Raw genomic sequence first — 20,521 nt, forward strand, 5'->3', positions numbered from 1 at the left:
TCAGGATGTCATATATGTGTATATATATATATATATATATATATATATATATATATATATATATATATATATATATACACACATATGTATATATATATATATATATATATATATATATATATATATATATATATATATATATATGGGTCTAGGACATATGCTCGACTAGCATATGTCAAAATCACAAAACATTGAACACACATATACGAAAGCGCTTAACATTGAAAAGCGCTTCCGTATATGTGTAGTTCAAAAAAAAAAAAGAAATCTACGTTTCTGCTGTGCCCCCCCCCCACTTTATTATTTTCACTTTGAGATCGCACTACAGTGGGGAAAAGGTAATTTTCCCTTACCCGCACTGTAGTCTGATCTATGAAACAGGCACACATACACAGAAGCGCTTGTCGATGTTAATATGTATATGTAGATACAGATATATATATATATATATATATATATATATATATATATATATATGTGTGTGTGTGTGTGTGTGTGTGTGTGTGTGTGTGTGTGTGTGTATCTACTTTAGATGACCGAAAGCCCAGAAAGCAGAATGTTATTTTGCCAAGACAAAAATAATGAAACTGAAACTGTTGAACTGCATAGTTTTTCCCAAGGCAAGTAAACACTTGCCCAAAAGTACAATAAATGGACACTGTACTATCCGAAATCCACATCGGTCCTCCCACACCCTCCTAACTCTATATACAATCTCCCAGATCGCACTGCAGTAGTGGAGTGGGAAAATGGGCAAGTGTTTACTTGACCCGGGAAAAACTACATGGTTCGACATGTTCAGTTTCATAATTTTCATCTTGGCAAAATAACGTTCAGCCTTCTGGGCTTTTGCTCATCTAAAGTAGACCCATGTATGTATATACATGGGTTGATTAAACACATGGTGGCCAGACGTGCAAGACTGATAATTCCTGGGTAAAGGAATATACCCTTTTCCCCAGCGATGGTGCAATCTCAACATTAGAATACATAATTAGAAGGGGGTGTTGGGAGATGCATCCCCCCCATGGATGACATGGGGGGCTTGCCCCCCTCTGCAAAAAATGATGCTTTCTTTGTTTTGTTTTTTTTTGTTAGGTTTTGCATGCACTGAAAATTAATCCTCATTGCGTGCGTTGTAGTGTATTAACATGAATAATTTTGATCAATTTGGTTGATATTATGCATGTCAACAAAAGCAGTATTTGATCGATTTAAATAGATATAGATATAGATATCACCAGGTTCAGTATATGTTGTGCCATAGACAACAAGCTCAGTGCAATTCTGGGATTTTCCTTTAAGCTTGCGGACATAAGCAAAGAATGCCTTGTGGTTACCCTTTGCTAGGGAGGCCGATTTAGATTCATAGTCTGCTTTGGATTTTTTTACTAGGTGTCTTATTTGTTTATCTATTCCAATAAGGAAATCCTTTGAGTTAGGGGACCGTCTTGTACAGCTTTTGGACAGCAGTTTCTTTCTCCTGTTATATGGCCTGTTTATGACGGATGTCTACCAAACAGGCTTGTTCTTACATGAGGAGCTTAATTTTATCCTATCGGGTACAACTGAATCAATGCAACAGTGGAGGTATTTATATATGGCATTGGTATATAGCAAAGGTATCCTTGCCATCAGTAGGGTTAGAGGCTATAAAACCAGTAATATCATCTTGTAAGAGGTTATAGTTTGCTTTGGAGAAATGTTTTTGTTTAGTTCCAGCTGGAGGAGGGTGAGACGCTATTGTCACTTCTAGTGTGACTGATTTGTGGTCAGATCTCACTAGAGATGACTGTACACTTGGGGTGGTGCAATGATCACTAATGTTTGTGAGAACCAGATCCAGGATGTTTGAACCTCTAGTAAGGATGTCCACTAACTGGTCCAGGGCACTGGAGTTTACAAAGTTCAAGAATCTCTGGGTGAATGCATTAGCACAGGTGTAGTTAGACGACTCTAATGATGGGTAGTTGAAGTCTCCCAAAACCAGGGTGTTTGTTGGTATATTGAGAGACTCCAGGAGGTCCAGGTAGACATTGTAGGTGTCCTAGTTCATGGAGGGGGTCCTATAACTGACAATAATCTGAAGACGAGTTTTACCTACAGAGAGTTGTACCTGAAGAAGTTCAAGGGACTCATTTAGACATACCAAGTGAAAATAGATATGCCTCCTCATTTGGATTTCCCGCTCTCGTTTGATGGCCTTAGCAAGACGAAGGCATTGTAACCTGGTATAGCGGGGTGCTCCCCACAGCCTTGAACCAAGTTTCTGTGACAGCACAGATGTCTAGCATCCTCCAAGGTGCGAGCAGCTTCCAATGAGTGTAGTTTTAGGTTAAGACTCCTAGCATTTAGCACCATGACCCCGATGTTGGTGTTTGAGGAGAATTTTATGTTGGAAATTTTGTACTTGTGACATTGCCTAAAATAAAGCAGTAGGGGGAGGCAAGAGCCTTTGCCAGAAGCTGAAATCCTAGGGGGGTCAAAAACAAAAATAGGCAGCAAGCTGTAGAATTCCAACCAGTTTATTGTTAGTGCTTTCGTTCAGAAAATACATGAACTTCTACAGACAAAGATGCCCCAAGAGTCCTCAGTTAAAATTAAACTATCAATTAAGATGAGATAATTAATTATAAAATCAATTAACATAACTTAAGAAATTTAAAGAGCCAGTGTTATACAAGGTAAAATGTATATGTGAATAAATATAAATGCTTTTTTTAAAAATCAGCAACAATTTTAAAACCACAACACATCAGTCTTATTACTTAATTTTCTTATGTGTATAAGTTAATCTAAATGCTGTTAAATGCTAGATAACAACTTAAATAGCTCAAACAAGTGGAAATATAAACTTCATATGAATGTTTAAAGATAAATATGTATAAATAAATATTTATAAATTCATTCAACTAATAGAAAAGTTGTCATTCAACCAAATTTCGTCTTTGAAGAGCTTTCAATTTCAAAATACATCTTATTGAGCAGTATTCATTAAGCCCTGATGGAACATGTGCATATGTTTAAATTCGCCAAATAAGTTCCTGTTCTTCAAGTTTTAATTCCCAGGGCCCACCTCTAATGTTCCTATATGTTGTAATATTGTAAACTGGAATTTATGTGTGGGGTGTTCTAAAGTGTGTCTAGCCAAAGCATTTGTGGTATTACCCCTACTAATTTGGTATCGATGTTCATAAATTCTCTGCTTAAATATTCTTTCAGTTTTACCAATATAGTAGCTTTGGCAACATTGGCATAAAGCAGCATATACTACTCCTGCTGTTTCACAGTTAAACTTTCCATTAATGATGTAGATTTTATTACGTGTGCAAACTTTATTAGTTACCATAATGTGCTGGCAGTGCTGACATCTCCCACACTTTCTCATGCCCCAGTTATTGTGGCATTTTTGATTGTTCCTTTCCAACAAATCTTTTAAATTTAGACCTCTTCTATAGGTAATATGTGGTCTATCTCCCAATTTCATATTAATAGCAAGGTCCTCTGATATTATAGTCCAATTTTTATTCATAATATTCTTAATAGCATGTGCATCAATAGAGAAAATAGTAAGAAAGCTTATTCTGCCATCATAATTCCTAATAATATTCTCCCTATGCTCATCAGGGGGAGTATCACCTATTGTTTCCCCATAACCCCTGCATAGAATAGGTTTAAAATGGTCAGCAGTCCTTTTAGTAGCAACTTCATCAAACAATTGTTGAAAAAGCTGTTCTGCATAGCCCCTTTCATGAAACATGACTTTCAGTGTGTTACATTCAAACAGAAAGTCAGTTTCTGATGAGACCATTCTGGCTGCCCTAACCAGCTGGCCATTAATAACTGCCCTTTTCTGATGGAATGGGTGGCTACTACTAAAGTGTACAAAAGTGTTTGAGTAAGTAGGTTTCCTGAAAATAATAGCCTTAAATCTGTTGTTGGATCTATCTTTAGATAGTGACACGTCTAGAAAATTAATGGAGCCTGTGTTAAAGTGAAATCTAGGAAGTCTGTGAATTTGGAGATTTCATTAATAAAAGTTGTTACTAAGTCTAGACTTCCTTTCCACATAAAAAAAACATGTCATCCTGATATCTAGTGTACCATTTTATATTTCCTTAAAAATGGGTTTCGGAAATAGGAAATGTCTTTCCCAAAATGCCATGACTGAATTTGCAAAACTGCCTCCGCATGGGGAGCTCATGGCTACCCCAGTTTTTTGCAAAAAATATTCTTTGTCAAAAAGCATAAAGTTATTATTCAAAACTAGATCTAACAAGGACACAATTACATTTATCTCTTGCTGGTCCATCCCTTTCAAAAATAGGAATTCACTAACCCATTCAATGCCAACCTCTTGAGGTATGATGGTATACAGATCCTTTATATCTACGGTCAAAAAATTACACTCTCCGTCAAATTCAAGAAAATGAATATTCTCTAAAAAACCCACGAATCCTTGCAAACTTGGGGTTCACTGCAAATAAATGGCTTAAGTTTGCTGTCCACATATTTAGTACTTGCATAAGTAATGGATCTCATGCCATCCACAGATGGCCTAAGAGGTGGATCCATTATACTTTTGTGGATTTTGGGAGATCCAAATAAAACTGGTGTTACTGGCGCTGGCATGCATAGGTAGTTATATGTGCCTATGTCAATACTGTTTTCTGAAAACAGGTCATTTAAACTTTCTTTGATTTTTCTGTGTGCACTATTCACTTTGTTTAAACTATCTTTAGAATAACAGTCAGTAGATAAAACATTTGACATTTTCTTAATATAGTCCACTTCATCCATGAACACAAGGCTGCCACCTTTATCTGGCTTCATTGCCCTAACATGGCAAATTTTCAACAAGTTAAGTAGTTCAAATTCATCAACTGTCATATTTTTAACTCGTCTCTGTTATTTTTTGCCAGTAAAGACCTTATGTCCATCTCACAAATACGTTAGAATATGGAAAGAGACTCATTAATAGGAGGGCTGAAAATACTAGATATACACAGATCATTGTGTATAGCAGACCCATTCCCAAACAGAACTGCTAAGTTCATTTTACGTATGTATAACTTTAAGTCAATGATAGTTCCTGCTATATCAGCTCTGTTATCTTGTATGAATGTTAATCCTTTAGCCAGTAGCTCTACTATTTCGCTGCTGATGTGCATAGAGGAGAAATTATACACTTTAAAGTCCCCAGATAAGTTAGTAATAACATATAGTAGAAAAAACTAATATTAGGCACTGGACCACAGCAACAAGCATAAAATCACCAAAAACTGGTGATTTTATGCTTGTTGCTGTGGTCCAGTGCCTAATATTCGTTTTTTCTACTATATATTTTTTGTTGGGCACAGTTCACCCCTTGAGCGTTATATTTTTACTCAGTAATACAATAATAATAATGTATTTCTGAATGAGAACGCTAACAATAAACTGGTTGGAATTCTACAGCTTGCTGCTATTTTTGTTTTTGGTTACAAGTTTATTTTTTTGTTTTGTGAAATCCTAGGGGTGACAGGTGAAGACCATCTCTGGAAAAGCATCAAGGTCTATTAACCATGTCAACACAGGCTGCAGAACTGGTTCCCCTTAGAATGACATCAGAAATGAAGACAATTGTTGAAGTCAATTATCTTTTGCTTGCATTATGACATCATCCTAGGTGAGGGCAGTATGTTGCTTAAGGCTAGGGACATACCTACCTGGGACGTATAATCCAAGAGCTCAATCATGTCTCTCTTTATGTAATCCAGAGAGGTAAGTCTCAAGTCGTTCACACCAACATGTACTATGACAGAGTCATAACAGTACTTGCTGCCGATAGCCATGTGTGTGTGTGTGTGTGTGTGTGTGTGTGTGTGTGTGTGTGTGTGTGTGTGTGTGTGTGTGTGTGTGTGTGTGTGTGTGTGTGTGTGTGTGTGTGTGTGTGTGTGCACATTCTCCTTATCCAACCTGTTGAGTGGCACATCAGCGTGTCTCGCAATAGACTTGCCTATGGATAGTACATTTGGTTTTGTGTTTCCCTTAATGGCTTACCTTGTGAGACACAGACGTGTGTTTTTATGTGTACTGTGTTTATCTACACATGAGCTTTGTGTGACGTGCTTCTGTTTGGGAGGTTATTGTGCTTTGGGTAGGTTTTTAGAGCAGACGTCAATGGGGTTATGTGTTGGTTGCATGGTAGGTGAGTGTGGTGGTATTGAGGTCAGGTATACTGACTGATGGGTGAGGGAGCATTAATTATATGTTCTTTATGTAGATGCACCTCTCGCATGTTATGTTTTAGTATCGTAAAAGAAGTGGGTTGTCATTGTGCATGAGGCAATTGCTACATTGCCTCAGGATTCCTAATTTGATCAGGTTGGCTGGAGAAATGGTGTTGTACTGTCCTTCCATAGGGATTGACCAGAAATGGCCTGCTGGGGTTCTTGTGCGTGGGTAGTCCACTAATGTAGCTGAAGAGAACTAGAGAAGGTAGTTCACAGGTTGTACTGATATATAGACAGAAAAAGTCCCCACTGAGGAACAGAATACAGCAAAGGGAAAATTTACTGATCCTATTTCAATTCATGTGGAAGAGTGGACAGTCTTAGCAAGTAAGACAAAGAGATGCTGAAAGTAAAGGAGGCAGGGAGTGTTCTTGTCAGTTTGTTGATTTTATTTGTGAAAAAATGTTTCACTAACAAATGGAAATATGTGATTTTATAATTTAGATATTTTTGGCAATATTTAGTGTTAACATATTTGTGACTTTAGATCACGTTAAGTAGACCATATATCCAGCAATGCCTATATCCTCATCTACATATCTATATCTATATACATATAAAGGTTTCCTGTCATTAACCCAATACATAGGCTATTCAGTCCACCTGCTCGAGTCCCACATTGCGAACATCAGAATGTTGAAAACTGACATTGCTGACTGTCTAAACTTGCCCCGTCCCCCTACTCTACCCACGTAATGTTTGTTCCTGGGACCAGAGCAGTAGAGAGTCTTGGGTTTGGTGTTTGTTTCAGGTAAATCAGTATTTGGGGTTCTGACTTTCACAAAATGGTTTTGGGAACTGGTGGCCTCAACCACCAACCACCTGTGTGTCAGGTTAATGATAGTGAACAGGATATGTATATGTATATACATATATATATATGTGTGTGTGTGTGTGTGTGTGTGTGTGTGTGTGTGTGTGTGTGTGTGTGTGTGTGTATGTATATATATATATATATATATATATATATATATATATATATATATATATATATATATATATATATATATATAGATGGATTCACTTTATAATCCCAAAATCTTGAAATACCGAATCTCATAATTTTAAGACCATAAATCTGAAAGCTCTAAATACCAAAATCCCAAAAGCGCAAATTTTGAAATTGCGAATCCTACACTAACCAGACACCATGCACATACACAAACACACACCTTTCCCCCCCCACACACAAACACACAAATCTACACTACATACAAGCAGGGGGTAAGCCACCCTGCATCCCCCATGTGGGGGGCTGTCCCCCCCACTTAAATATACTAACTCCAGGGTCGCACTGCACAGACAAACACACATAAAAACTGCACCACACACCTACATTCCCCTTGCACACACACATCACAGTCACAACACACTGACACACACTAAAGCCCCTAACCAACAGCTTTAAACATACATACTTACCTGAACTTCCATTCAAACACTGCAACACCAGAAGCGCTACTTAAACATCTCCGAATGTCGGGATTTTGAAATTCGCGCTTCTGAGGTTTCGGTATTTAGAACTTTCAGCTTTATGATCTCGGGATTTTGAAATTCGGTATTTCAGAATTTTGAGATTATAAAGTGTTCCCATATATATATATATATATATATATATATATATATATATATATATATATATATATATATATATATATATATATAAATATAAATATATGGACATACATGTATACATATGCAGTTAAAACGTTTGTCAGTGAGAACTGCAGTATTAAAATAATGATGGTTCAAAATGTCTAGGAAAAATGTAGACAGTTTAGAATATAGACAGAGATAAGTGGGTTGTTATAAGGGATGTGATTGTGTTTGTGTGAGTGTTACTGGGTTTAGGGTTATAGTAAGGGTTAGGTAAGGGGATAGCTTTTGAGTTGTGCATGCTTTTTTTTTGGTACTTGTTTCTTTGTCTGAGCCTGTCGTATGTTGTGATAGTGTTTCAGAAAGTGTTTTTCTAAGGTAAGGTGTAGGGTTAGCATTTGGTTAGGGGCAGGCTTAGTGTCAGTACACATTAGTAAGTGTGTGTGTGTGTGTGTGTGTGTGTGTGTGTGTGTGTGTGTGTGTGTGTGTGTGTGTGTGTGTGTGTGTGTATTTGCACATGTGTGTGTGCGTGTGTAGACATGACATACTTACATAACTTATACTTTGGATGTTAAATACTTCCTTCAGTAATAAATACATATGCTATAACAAATTTGAAACATTTGGCAGAGGAACTATTTTACTTCAAAAATATATTAAAAAAATATAGTAATAAAAAATGCAAAATGATTTAATAGCTAGCCCATTCTCTATGCACAGTGATGCCTGACAGGGGGAGGGTATCAACATATCTGGACACTAAAGTAGTACACCTGCACATATACACAACTACTTAGCAGTCCACGGCCCATTGTATCATCCTGGAAAGCAGTGCAATAGCACAAGCAGCCTAGCTAATATAAATACTGCTTATATTCCGATATAGCAGTATGAATTCACATTTTCTCTTCTTATAAGATCACACCATGTACTGTGCATCCACTCTTTGAAGTGTTTCCTGTACATTTTTATATATATTTCACTGCATGGTGTTGTCTGCTTGGATTTCACTGACAGGTCCACTTGCATACCTGCTGTCTGTTTTAAATGTTGCATGTTGTCATATAAAAATTCAATGATGCCTTCTCTCATTGCCCACCCATTTAGCTGTGTAAGAGTTATAGAAGATCAGTGTCTCTATGAATCCTAGTCACAGTGCACTGAAAAGTGTAGCACTGTATTATTATTATTACCTGAATGGATTATATTAAGCTGCATCCATAGCAGGTTTAGGCTGGATAGTCTATTTTTAGTAATGTCTTGTTGTATAGGGTTAGCCAACTTTGGGGGCAAAGGCTCTAACTGTATAACCAAAAAGTTTTGCAAGGATTTTTATCCATTTTGGATTTCGGAAATATGTTTTTTGCTACCTTTTGCAATTAACATTAGGCCCTCCAGAAATGAAGAACCTTAGTAGCTGTCCATGCTCCATTAGAGAGTTAAAATGGTGTTAAATGTAGTAAAACCACGAAGTGCATAAATTACTTGAGAGAGGTAATGGGCTTTCGTCAGGGCTAGGAGACTTCTGTGAGTTCATGTCTCTAACAATATCCATTATTTCTGCAATATACAGCTATTGGATAGTTGAGAAATGACAACTCTTGTGTCTTAATACTTATGAAAGGTAAATCCTAAAGAAAGGCCTAGCCACCCTTATACATGGGCTGGAGTTTAGAATGATAAAGTCTGCTGTAAAAAGATATGAGACCAAAAAAAAAGATGATTAGGAACCACAGGAGGTAAAATGAAAGCTATTATTCAAGACAAATGCTTTCACACTAAAAATGCGCTTTTTCAAATCTTAAAAACAGATAGCAATCACACTTTAATATAAACTAAAACATACCAACAAACCAATGAACAGTGACTGAGCTAAAAACAGAACAATGATGCATCTAATCAGATTAGTGTTTCAATTTTCCTTGATTTAAAACAGGTTTTAAGAATACAGGAGCCATTCAAACCTGGCAGCATAGTCACATTCAACGTAGTAATCCATTTGTACTCTTGTGCTTCAGTACGACTCCTGATATCCCCTCCCCAACATTAATTGTTAAAAGTTGTAAAACTATAAAAGTAAAATTATGCTGTGCACCTTCTGTAGGAACATGTTTTGCCAGTGTGCTATGCAGACTATGTTTCTTAATGTTTTAATGCGGATTGGTAGAGCCTATCTTTGAGGCATTTGTTTTTCCTATATCAAAACTGTTACATGCACAACATTAGCGATACAGTTTGCATAATGGTAAGAGTGTTATACAAAGCAAAAGGCTGGGCTGCCTTGCTTTTCTTGTTTGTTAATCTCAAGTCATGGGTTTTGGAAGTGGAGAGTACAAACTTGTTTATTATTTCCAATTTGTTGTTAGAGACTGCAAATTTATTAAAGGTTATTGAAACTGCATTAATTAGTGGCATCCCAAAATGAATTAAGTGCTTTTTCAAGCCTCCATTCATTCAATAACATTTCCATTTACAATGTTTTTTAGATGAGATAATTATAACCAATAAGAGCTTTTGAATTTAATAAGATAGTTTTAGATACAAAAACAATGGATTTCCAAGTTTTATAATGCAAAATAACTTAGCTCCTTTAGCTCCTAATTCTTCACCTGTGGTTTGTACTTCTTTTAGACAGAAATCTATTTTAAAGCCTAGGCATTTGAAGAAAGGAAACAAATTAAAAGATAAAAAAATGCAGAAAGCAGTCCTCTCATAAATCTAAGAAAATAAAAACAAGTGTATAAAAGATGTGAATGTGACACATTAGTAAGTATCTGTTAATGACAGTCCAGGATAGATGTTCCAAGTTTTGTCTTTGTCCTGGAGTCAAAACTCATTCCCACATTACAAAGGCTAATGTCCACTCTGATTATATTAAGTGCTTCACTATTTTAGCAGTAGTTCAGAAGAGAAAAGGGGCAAAGATACCAAAAAACAAACCTGTTGTTAGTAAACATGCTCAGCTTCTTCCATTACTTTGTTGTGGAGCCACCCCAGTCATCATAATAAGCATAGTCTTTGGACAGTGCATTGGTGGTGCAAACACTACTTGCTATACTAGTATATAAATAAATACTTAGATACCCAATTTTGATGTCAGCCTCCAGATGTCTCCATTTTTTCTTACTGGTGAGACAATTCAAAATTTTCTCAGGAATATTTTGTTGTTTTACAAAAGTTGACTCTTGTTGCATTAGTGCCTTCAAAGCCTTGCACTGTAGGAATATTTAGGTCTCCTAATCTGCTCACTCTTCATTCATTCTAATTTATTTATTTTATATTTGTTAACTGGGATAGCCCATCAGAGCAAAACCCCTTTTTTAGCAAAGGCCCGGGGAGAAAAGCTCCACAGTACAAGTAAGCAAGAAAAATTTACAAAACTGAAATTGAATACAGAAAAAATATATAATAAAACAGTTAAACAAATGTAGATAAAACTCCACAGTGCAATACAGTAAGAGGCATTATAACATTGAAGAAAAAACATAGCAAAGAAATATACACTAAAACATTTGAATGAATTTACATAACACATTGGGTTAATGAAGAGCTCCTGGCTTATTCTGACCAAACCTTATCACATTTATCATTGGCTGTGTGAAAAAAAGAATCCCTTTCTGCTGTAAAACCAAAGAACATTTATTTTTTACGGAATCATTATACTACGAACAGATAAATTGCTCTCTCTTGCTCACATGCCTCCTACATAAAGCATCAGTTTTGACCAGCCTTCCCACAACACGCTTACGCAACCAAGGAAAGACTTAGAACACAATCTGTAAAATTGTACGTTACTTACCACACAGGACACACCTCTGCACAGCACTCCAACAACTTAATTTGTTTGATTTTCAAAACTCTGTGAATTAATTCCAGCTTAAAACTGTACAGCATGTCCTGTACAATACTAAAAATATCATATTCTAAACCACATCACTACTAAGCAGAACTCCAACACAGACTGGAGACCTCAATACATAAAAACACTTACAAAGTATAAAGCCATTTAATTCTGTATGGGGATTCACTTTATTCTTCTCGCATTTCCAAAATCTACAACTCCATTCCCTGGACATTAGAAGAAAACATAACTTGGAAAAACTACCAAATAAACTTAAACTATTCTTAATGGTCAAACGTATTTGTCACTGCATAAAGTGAATTTCACAAAGTATGTACACTATCTCAGTTATCTCTATTCATTCTTCATCTAAAACATCATTACATGTATACTGCTTACTCCTTGTAATACTACACCTTCCCAATCTTATCTCTCCAGTCCACTTCATCAGTCAGTCTTTATCCTCCTCATCCTATTTCCACTCCCCCTTTCTTTTGCTTTCTTTTCTTCCATGCACAGCCCTTATCCTTTATCCCTGTTTAGCACCTCCTACTACTTTCTCCCCTTCCTTCCTCTCCAGTTTCTCATTCTGTACTATTCACTCTCTGCTATATTCATCCAGCTGATGTGCTTCTTCTATTTCTCTAATCCCACTTTCTTTCTTTCTTTCTTGTGCCTGCACTAACTTCTTTTTTGCTCTTTTTCCTTTCCTCCCTCATCTTCTAACTTTCTCTATCTTCAGCTAAACCTAACCCCCCCTCTTTACTCCACCTTTCCCCAGAATATCTCTATTATTTTGCCATTATTTCTCTCTCTTACTTACCGACTATCATTTCTCCATACTTCTAGCTATAAGCTTTTGTCTTTCCATGTCAGTGTAGCTATATTCTGTTTATATTACAATAACATCTAATATTATTCTTGTTATAATGTTAAGTATATAGCAAGTTGTATAGTACCTGCGGCACCTTTTTCCCTGGTATTTTGCTAAAAATGGGCATTTTTGTCAGCCATACTGTCTCAGTTAATGGATTCAATAACTAAATAAATAAATGAAAATATAATTTCAGTTAAAGGATCCTTGGAACAAATGTATAATGAAAAAATAAATAAATGTATAAATAAATAAGTACATTCTAAAGATTTATTCTCCTTCAAAAGAAGAGGTATGAGAAATCCATGCAGCCTGAGATACCTTAGTCTCCGATAATTCCTCCTATATTTCCTTTTTCTGAAATGTGTACATTTATGGTCTTAAGATCCTAATTCTAAGGTTCCTAACAAAACCAGACTTGTTTTATAGGGACTAGGGGTAGTATAAATACCTATATACAAATTGTTGTTCTAGATTTTGCTGCAATTGACCTACCTGCTCCAAAAGGACATAACAAAGAGCCACTCTTGATACTTTCTCAAATGACTAATCAAGATGAATCCTTGATAGATTTACTTTCCTAGATATTATTGTGACTAACGTCTGGACAAATATAGGACACAGATGGCAGGAGATACTGAAACTGAAAGAAGAGCATGCTTACAGCACTGTTGATGTTGTTTTTGGAAAATACTTCCAAGTAGGCACACATAAAATATGGCTAATAATACAATACATACAACATTTATCACTGCGGCTCATGGTCTTTTCTTGAGAAGGCATGCTTGGTTCTGAGCATAGTTTTTCGCTAAAGATGTCAAGGACAGATTCTGAAATCACCTGCAGACCAAATTCTGTTGTTTAAGGACGTTTCTCAGAAATTTCTGAAAGAGTTAAATGAGATGGAAAAAAAAATAAGGAGAATGTTAAACAAATGCTGTTTTCTCCTATATTTAAGTACTCCAAAACATTTTTGAAAAAAAAATCACTCTCCATGCACAATCAAAAATAATGCTAGCAAAAAGATTCAGAAGAAGCAAAAGGCCTGCAAATACAAATAAAACTAGCAGTGACAATTAGACATTTTCTTTGAGAACAAGCAGTGGCAGTCATTTCCATCCACTGTTCCAGGATGTGCCCCAATCCCTTAATATGAAAATGTCTGTCCTTTAAATTTTAATGAATTGTTCTAGTTAATATTCTTGTTAATTGTACTGTACTTCTTATTGTTCTTTCTTAATTTAGATTTTCTGTTAATACTTCTGGTTTTATTTTCCCATTTCTCTCCTTAAAGATGTTCTCTGAGGTTTTAAAGATTGCCAGATGTGTGAATAGTAAAGTTTTTTTTTGGTTATTAACTTGTGGACTTTTGTTTGAATAGGTCACCTGTTTCATATCTCACTGGTTTCAAAGACAAGACAAATAAGTCAGACAAGATTATATCATAACATTCTGTTTCTTGGCCCAGCACAAGCATTTCAAGATATCAGAGTGATTTACCTCTACCTTTAACAAAATAATTGCCAGACATCACACAGTTCTACCTCTGTAATTAGCAGAACATTGAAAAGGTCTTAATCAAGATTCTTTTTAGTGTTAGAAATAATGACCAGTGCAGACCTCTTTGAGATCTCAGAAACTTGAATCATTAAAAAATAAATAAAGCCGAGCACTGCAAACATTAGTTCCTCTGTATATCAAGGACAGCTTCATGGCAATGTTTTTCCTGTTACAAGGACAGTAAGTGCTTTTGCCTTCAGTCATATAAATTAAATAAAAAAGGTACAAATCTACCAGCAAATAAAGTAGCTCCATCCAAAATGAGGAATAATTGTTACACTGATCCCACTTATACAATGTAATGCTTTTGCTCTGAAACTTTTAGTAAGTATTGTATCTTTCATTACAACATTTAGGTTGCATGTACTGTTGTGAACTGAGCAATTAGCAGTAGGGAAGGGCCAGTAGCAGTGGATCTTGGTACATGACTATGAAATTGACTTATCCAACTTGTTCGGTTATTTCAAGTAAACATGTCCTTTTTTCATTTATAGCATGGTACAGCACAGAGACCGAGTTCAGTACTGACCTGAAGAAAATGTGGTTTGGCTTGTACTCCAGAGCAAGTGGCAAACTGGATTCCAGTGGCTTTGAGCATATTTTTGTTGGTGAGAAATGATTTTCATAAACCATTAAGTGAAGTAATGTTGGTATCCCCCCCTAAATTCTTACCATAATACTATCACACATGAAAAAATTATGAACTGTCATCTTATCAAGGTTCTGTACTAGATTTTCTCTTTTTTTAACTAGGTATATTAATTCATTGCATTTAAACTCTGATAGCATCTCTAACTTTCCCAGACAGTTTGATCAATATTATATTATTTAATTAATAATGCCTGGTAATGCATGGGTAACAAAAAGAATGTTACATTTCAGTTGATGATTGAAGCCAAGCTAAGTGTAGTTATCCACATTTAGAAAAGAGTTGCTTTTCAGAAGTATTTTTTTATTAAGTTAATAAAAAATGCCTTAAGTACTGCGGTGGTGGTGCCACGGTAGCGTTGTCACCTCACAGTAAGACGTTGTCCTGTTCGATTCTCTGCTAGAGCATCTTCTGTGTGGAGACATGCATGAATGGGCGTACCTTCATTGACGGTTGTGCGTCAGGGCTGGCAACTCGGCATGTAAAAATCTGCTGCCAATCATTAGTGGACCGAAGTTCCCCTGTGGCGACCCCTAACCGGGAAAAGCCAAAAGACACAACAACAACAACAACAACAACAATAAAAAATGCCTTAAGTGTTGCTGCTGGAAATTAATTATTGTGGAGTGTTTTTTAATCTTTAAGATATTATAGAAGTGTAACCCATAGATTTATAAGCCAGAAAACCATTAGCATATAGTTTTATAAATTGTGCATTGTTTGTTTTGCAGTTTAAATTTCAGTTTTTGATTTTTTAACTGAAATACTGTCAGAGGTCTACTGAAGTAGCTGATAGTATAAATTATTATATCAATGCGACAGAAAAAAATCTGTATATCAGCAGCTCTGCTTCCCAATGTATGAATAAACTGATTAGAAATACTCAATCAATATTTAGACATTTATAAACAGCATTAAGTTGTAAACATTTTCTTTATTTCATATTGATAACTCAGTATAAGCCCAAGCTCCATTTTTGGAGAAACAAAAGAGCATAATGTTCAGAGTCATGGTAAGACATTAGTCAGTTTTACAAATATTTATTTGCAATATCTAGATAATCATTGTCTCGTTTATATTCTAAAGTTTGAAGCGCTTGAACTGAATCCCTGATGTGTTTTCATCCCATTTTTATCTTTTCATCATACAGGTGAAATAAAAAGCAAGAAGGTATCTGGCTTCCACAACTGGGTCCAGTTTTATCTCAATGAGAAGAAAGGTTTATTAAACTACTACAGCCATAACTATGACGGGCCGGTGAGTTTCATGCCGTGTATGCAGACTCACCAGTGTTTGTAGATTAAAACAAGAACATTAATCCACAGCAAAATAGTAACTTACCAGTTCCATACTAGCTATAGTTATCTAACACAAACAAACTTTTATATACGGATGCACATATTTGTTGTCTTGGACTTTATTGAGTTATTTAGAAGACACTAAGCAGTTGTCTTAATTCATGGAAAGAGAGATATTTGACCAAGACAAGTTAGTGGCCCATGAGCTAGGTAGAGGTCAGGACTATTCAAGGAAAGTGATTTGAGAAGAGGGGCAGCAATAGTTTGAACTGGCTTTGACTGTGCATTAAAAGAGCATGCTGGGATACTACAACAAAGGGAGATAATGATTTCATTCTGGAAGGAAACAAATGCGGTGATTGCCACTGATGGAATAAAAAAAAGCTACCTGGTAATAACATTACATTACAGTTCTGGAGGCCTGAATGTTCAGAAAAGAACTGCCTAGAGATGTGCCAAGAATATCTTAGACAGCTAGCAAGTAAAGTTCTGGAAATCAGACCTGCTTAACATAGGTAGAGCCCTACAACATTGTTGTACTACAGGAGCCAGGCAACCTGATACAAAGGGAACTCAGCATTATTGAAATGGCAGAGGGTGAATGCTGGTTTACCTATGTGCCTTTAGTACATCTTTAAGTCAATAGTACTGATTCTCCAAAGTTATGCTTCCCTATATGTGTTTGTCAGTTTGAGACTACTATTTCAGCTGCAGTGCTTTCATCCTTCAAGTATGGTTTTCCTTTTCACATGATAGCTTGACCATGGAGTCATCATATTTAAGTAAGGGAGAATGACAGTTGAAGACCCACATAGGCAGATCTGCAACTGGGTTGTCCACCATATAAAAACATCAAGTCAGTGACCTGGCCAAAGATTTTGACACAACCCCCCACTCAGGTATAGTAGAAAAGCTAAATAAATTGTAAATAAACCCATATGTCACCCGCCATATTACCAACTGGCTCATAGGTAGGTAGCAAATAATCAAAATAGGGGACGTTACCTCCACAAAGAGACCAGTCAACAATGGAGTCCCTCAGGGTTCTGTGCTGGGACTTCTCCTGTTTAAGATCTACTTTTGTGAATTTGATGTATTGTTTATTTGGTGCTGCTCTTCACAAAGCAGCATTTAGTACTGCCCTGTAGAGATGCAATAGCCTAGAAGCTCAGATCATCTCTAAACAGCTGTCAGTGAAATCCTTCCAAGTGTTTCTGCTGCTCTAGGAGCAACTCAGTTGCACACCGAGCAACGTTGCCTTATTGATCAACCTTAGCCTGCACAAAGTATAGGTCTCTCCTATAGTCTCGGCACTAAAAGCACAGTCCTGTCAAATTAATCCATTCCCTTCCCTAATAAAACATACAGTAAGAGCCTGCTGTCATGGACAGGCAGTTTCCCATTATCTCTCTGGCCAGCCTGATAGGCATGGGCATCCTAAGGCAATGTAGCAATTGTCTCATGTATATTGACAACCATTTACTCCTGAAACCAACAAATACTTTATGTGAGAGATGTAGTTACACTATGAAATTGGAGGCAAGACTCTTACATAAGGACAGATCGAATACCAAGCAGATTGTCAGCAGACACACACACACACACACACACACACACACACACACACACACACACACACACACACACACACACACACACTAAACAAGAACATGACACATAAACCCAAATATGCGGAGGTACTCACTAGTAACTTGTTAAAAGATCAGAGGTCTCCCAAATGGAAACCACTTACACACATAACAATGCAAAAAACAGCCACAACATATAATAACACACACACACACACCAGTGTCTCAATAAATAAGCCCATAAGGTGTAACACCACAAAAACTAATGTATTGGTTATAGATGACTCCATTGTGAGACACACAAATGTTCACCTCACCATGCTGGATAAGGAGGAGGTTACAGTTAACTGCCTGTCAGGTGCCAGGATCCATCAAGTCAATCAAGTACTCATGTTAATCAACAAGTACTGTTATGACTAGATCATAGTCCTTGTGGGGTTGAAGAGAGACATGACTGAGTTCTCAGATTATATGTTATAGGCAGTTTTAAGCTTAGCCATAAACAGCATTCTACCTTCTCCAAGGATGATGCCACAATACAAACAAAAGATGACTGACTTTAACAAGCGGCTTAACTACTGATGTCAGTCCAAAGGGATCCACTATCTGTCAGCGTGAGAAGACATGGTTGACAGGCTACTCTGCTTTGCCAGAGATGGCCTGCACCTGTCTCATCTAGGCTTTTGGATATTGGCAAAGTCATTAGCCACCCCTATTGTGCTTTTTTTAGCCAGTAGCAAAATAATCAACCTTCTAACATAAAATCCTCTCTAGATAAACTCAAGGCACTGCTGCTTAACCTTATGAGTTTAAGCAAGAAACTGTACTCCCTGGAAGTACTTCTTACTTTGGAAGATGCTGACATCTGTGCAGTCATTGAGACATGGTTCAAAGGAGTGGAAAACACCCTGGACATGCAGGACTACAATGCCTTCCATACGTTCAGACCACAAACAGAGCATGAAAGAACCAAATGAGGAGGTGTATCCATCTTCATTAAGGATAAGTACACCTCTACATTTGTAAAACAGTATGACTCTCTTGAGCTACTCCATGTCCAATTAACTATAAGCAAAGCCCCCTACCACATCATAGCTGGTAATAGGTCCCCCACCATCAAATAGTAAAAGCATACCACACACCTGGACTTACTGGTAGTCATTTGCCATACAGCTTAACACCTTAATCATGGGTGATATTAATTATCCTAGCATCAACTGGGAAACATACATGACCACAAACATGCTTGCTCAGAGGTTCTTGGACTTTGTCAGTACAAATGTTCTGGAACAGCTAGTCGGCACAAGAAGCCCACATGTCCTGGACATAGTGCTCACTAACATGGGACAGCATTACCCCCCCCTGCCCATCTGATGTCCCCCCTGGTAAGATATGACCATAAATCAGCCTTGTTCAATGTAATTATAAGTCCAGATACCCCATAAAGCTCAAAAAGGCTTAAGAATTTTTCAAAGGCAAATTACTCCCTGGAAAGTGATGGTATAAGAAGTTTCAAAGCCCACTCGAATGCAGATAACATGAACTCCTATGCAGAGGTGTGCACTAATGCACTGTATAATCACTTAAGCAGTTGTACAGAATTGGCTGTACCGGACTGGATTAAAACCAGGTCTTGCCAAAAAAACAAGCCACCATGGTGGACCCCTAGTATAAGCAGGCTATACAACAAGAGAAAGAAACTAATGTCCATGAAAAAGAGGTAACTGGCTCAGCAGAGGAAGAAATCCCTGTGTAGTTTAAACAAAGAGGTTAGAGATCTTGTCAAATCTTCCAAAGTTACTTATGAAGCAAACATCTCCCTAGCTAAGGATAACCACAAGGTATTCATTAACTGTGCCCAAAAACGTAAAGGGAATACCCAGATGTGCGCTGAACTGGGTGTGGATGGCACCCCCATACTCATCCTGACCTTATAGCCAACCTGCTAGCTAACAGATTTGGAGCAAACTTCACCCCCCACATCCCCTCTAGTCATCCCCCAAAGTATACGTGCCGCATTCCTCAGCCTATTATTTTAAAACATGACCTAGCAGACCCACTTGGATCCCTTTTTCACCACAGCCTGCGAACTGACTATGTTATTGAGTATAGAGGACACCAACATAATCCTACTGCACAAAGGGGACCATCAACTGATCCTGGGAATTAGGGTCTATATTATAACAACGAACTATCAGATGATCGAACCTTGTTATATTGACCCCTAAATCAAGAAAACGCATAACAGTGAACAGCCAGAACAGAGATTTTTTTCTCAGGGAAAAAAATCGCTATTCCCAAAAAATAAAAAAAAAAACACTAAACAGTAAATGAAGTGGGGGGCTATGCCCCCCACGCACCCCCATGTGGAGGGGTGCCCCCCACCCCCCTACTTAAATATACCAACTCCGAGATCACACTAAAGTGAAGGAAATGGCACAACCCGGACGGCCAGCCCAGAAATTTCTTTCCCTGTGAAAAAATTCACTGTTCTGGCTTTTCGCTATTTTGCCGGTTTGACTATTAGTGTTCAAACTAACAATGTTCAACCATCTGATCATTTGCTGAACTAAAGTAGACCTGGGAATTATAGGTGCATAAGCTTGACTAGCCTCATCTGCAAGGCCATGGAAAGAATTATTATGGACCTTATTAACAAGAGCATAGGTAATCTCTAAACTCTGGATCTAACCCAGTTTGGCTTCATTAAAAGTAGATCATGCCTGTTAAACATGGTTGACTTCTTCGAGAAAGTCACCAATGACCTGGACGAAAGAAAGACAGTGCATACCACCTATCTTGACCTAGCCAAGCCATTTGACATAATCCCTCACTCAGG

General features: G+C 37.1%; 1 protein-coding gene across 1 annotated transcript in view; it reads left to right on the top strand.

Moving 5' to 3' along the window:
- The window catches only part of ENDOU (endonuclease, poly(U) specific), a 171,767-nt gene that overhangs the window by 129,090 nt on the left and 22,156 nt on the right, over positions 1 to 20,521 (top strand). The window contains exons 4-5 of the mRNA XM_044082460.1: positions 14,641 to 14,754; positions 15,946 to 16,052. Coding sequence (XP_043938395.1) covers positions 14,641 to 14,754; positions 15,946 to 16,052 — 221 coding nt within the window. The remainder of the gene's footprint in view (positions 1 to 14,640; positions 14,755 to 15,945; positions 16,053 to 20,521) is intronic.

This window comes from Protopterus annectens, chromosome 9.part0 (assembly GCF_019279795.1).
Source record: "Protopterus annectens isolate FY-2018-M chromosome 9.part0, PAN1.0, whole genome shotgun sequence".
Lineage (NCBI taxonomy): Eukaryota > Metazoa > Chordata > Ceratodontiformes > Protopteridae > Protopterus > Protopterus annectens.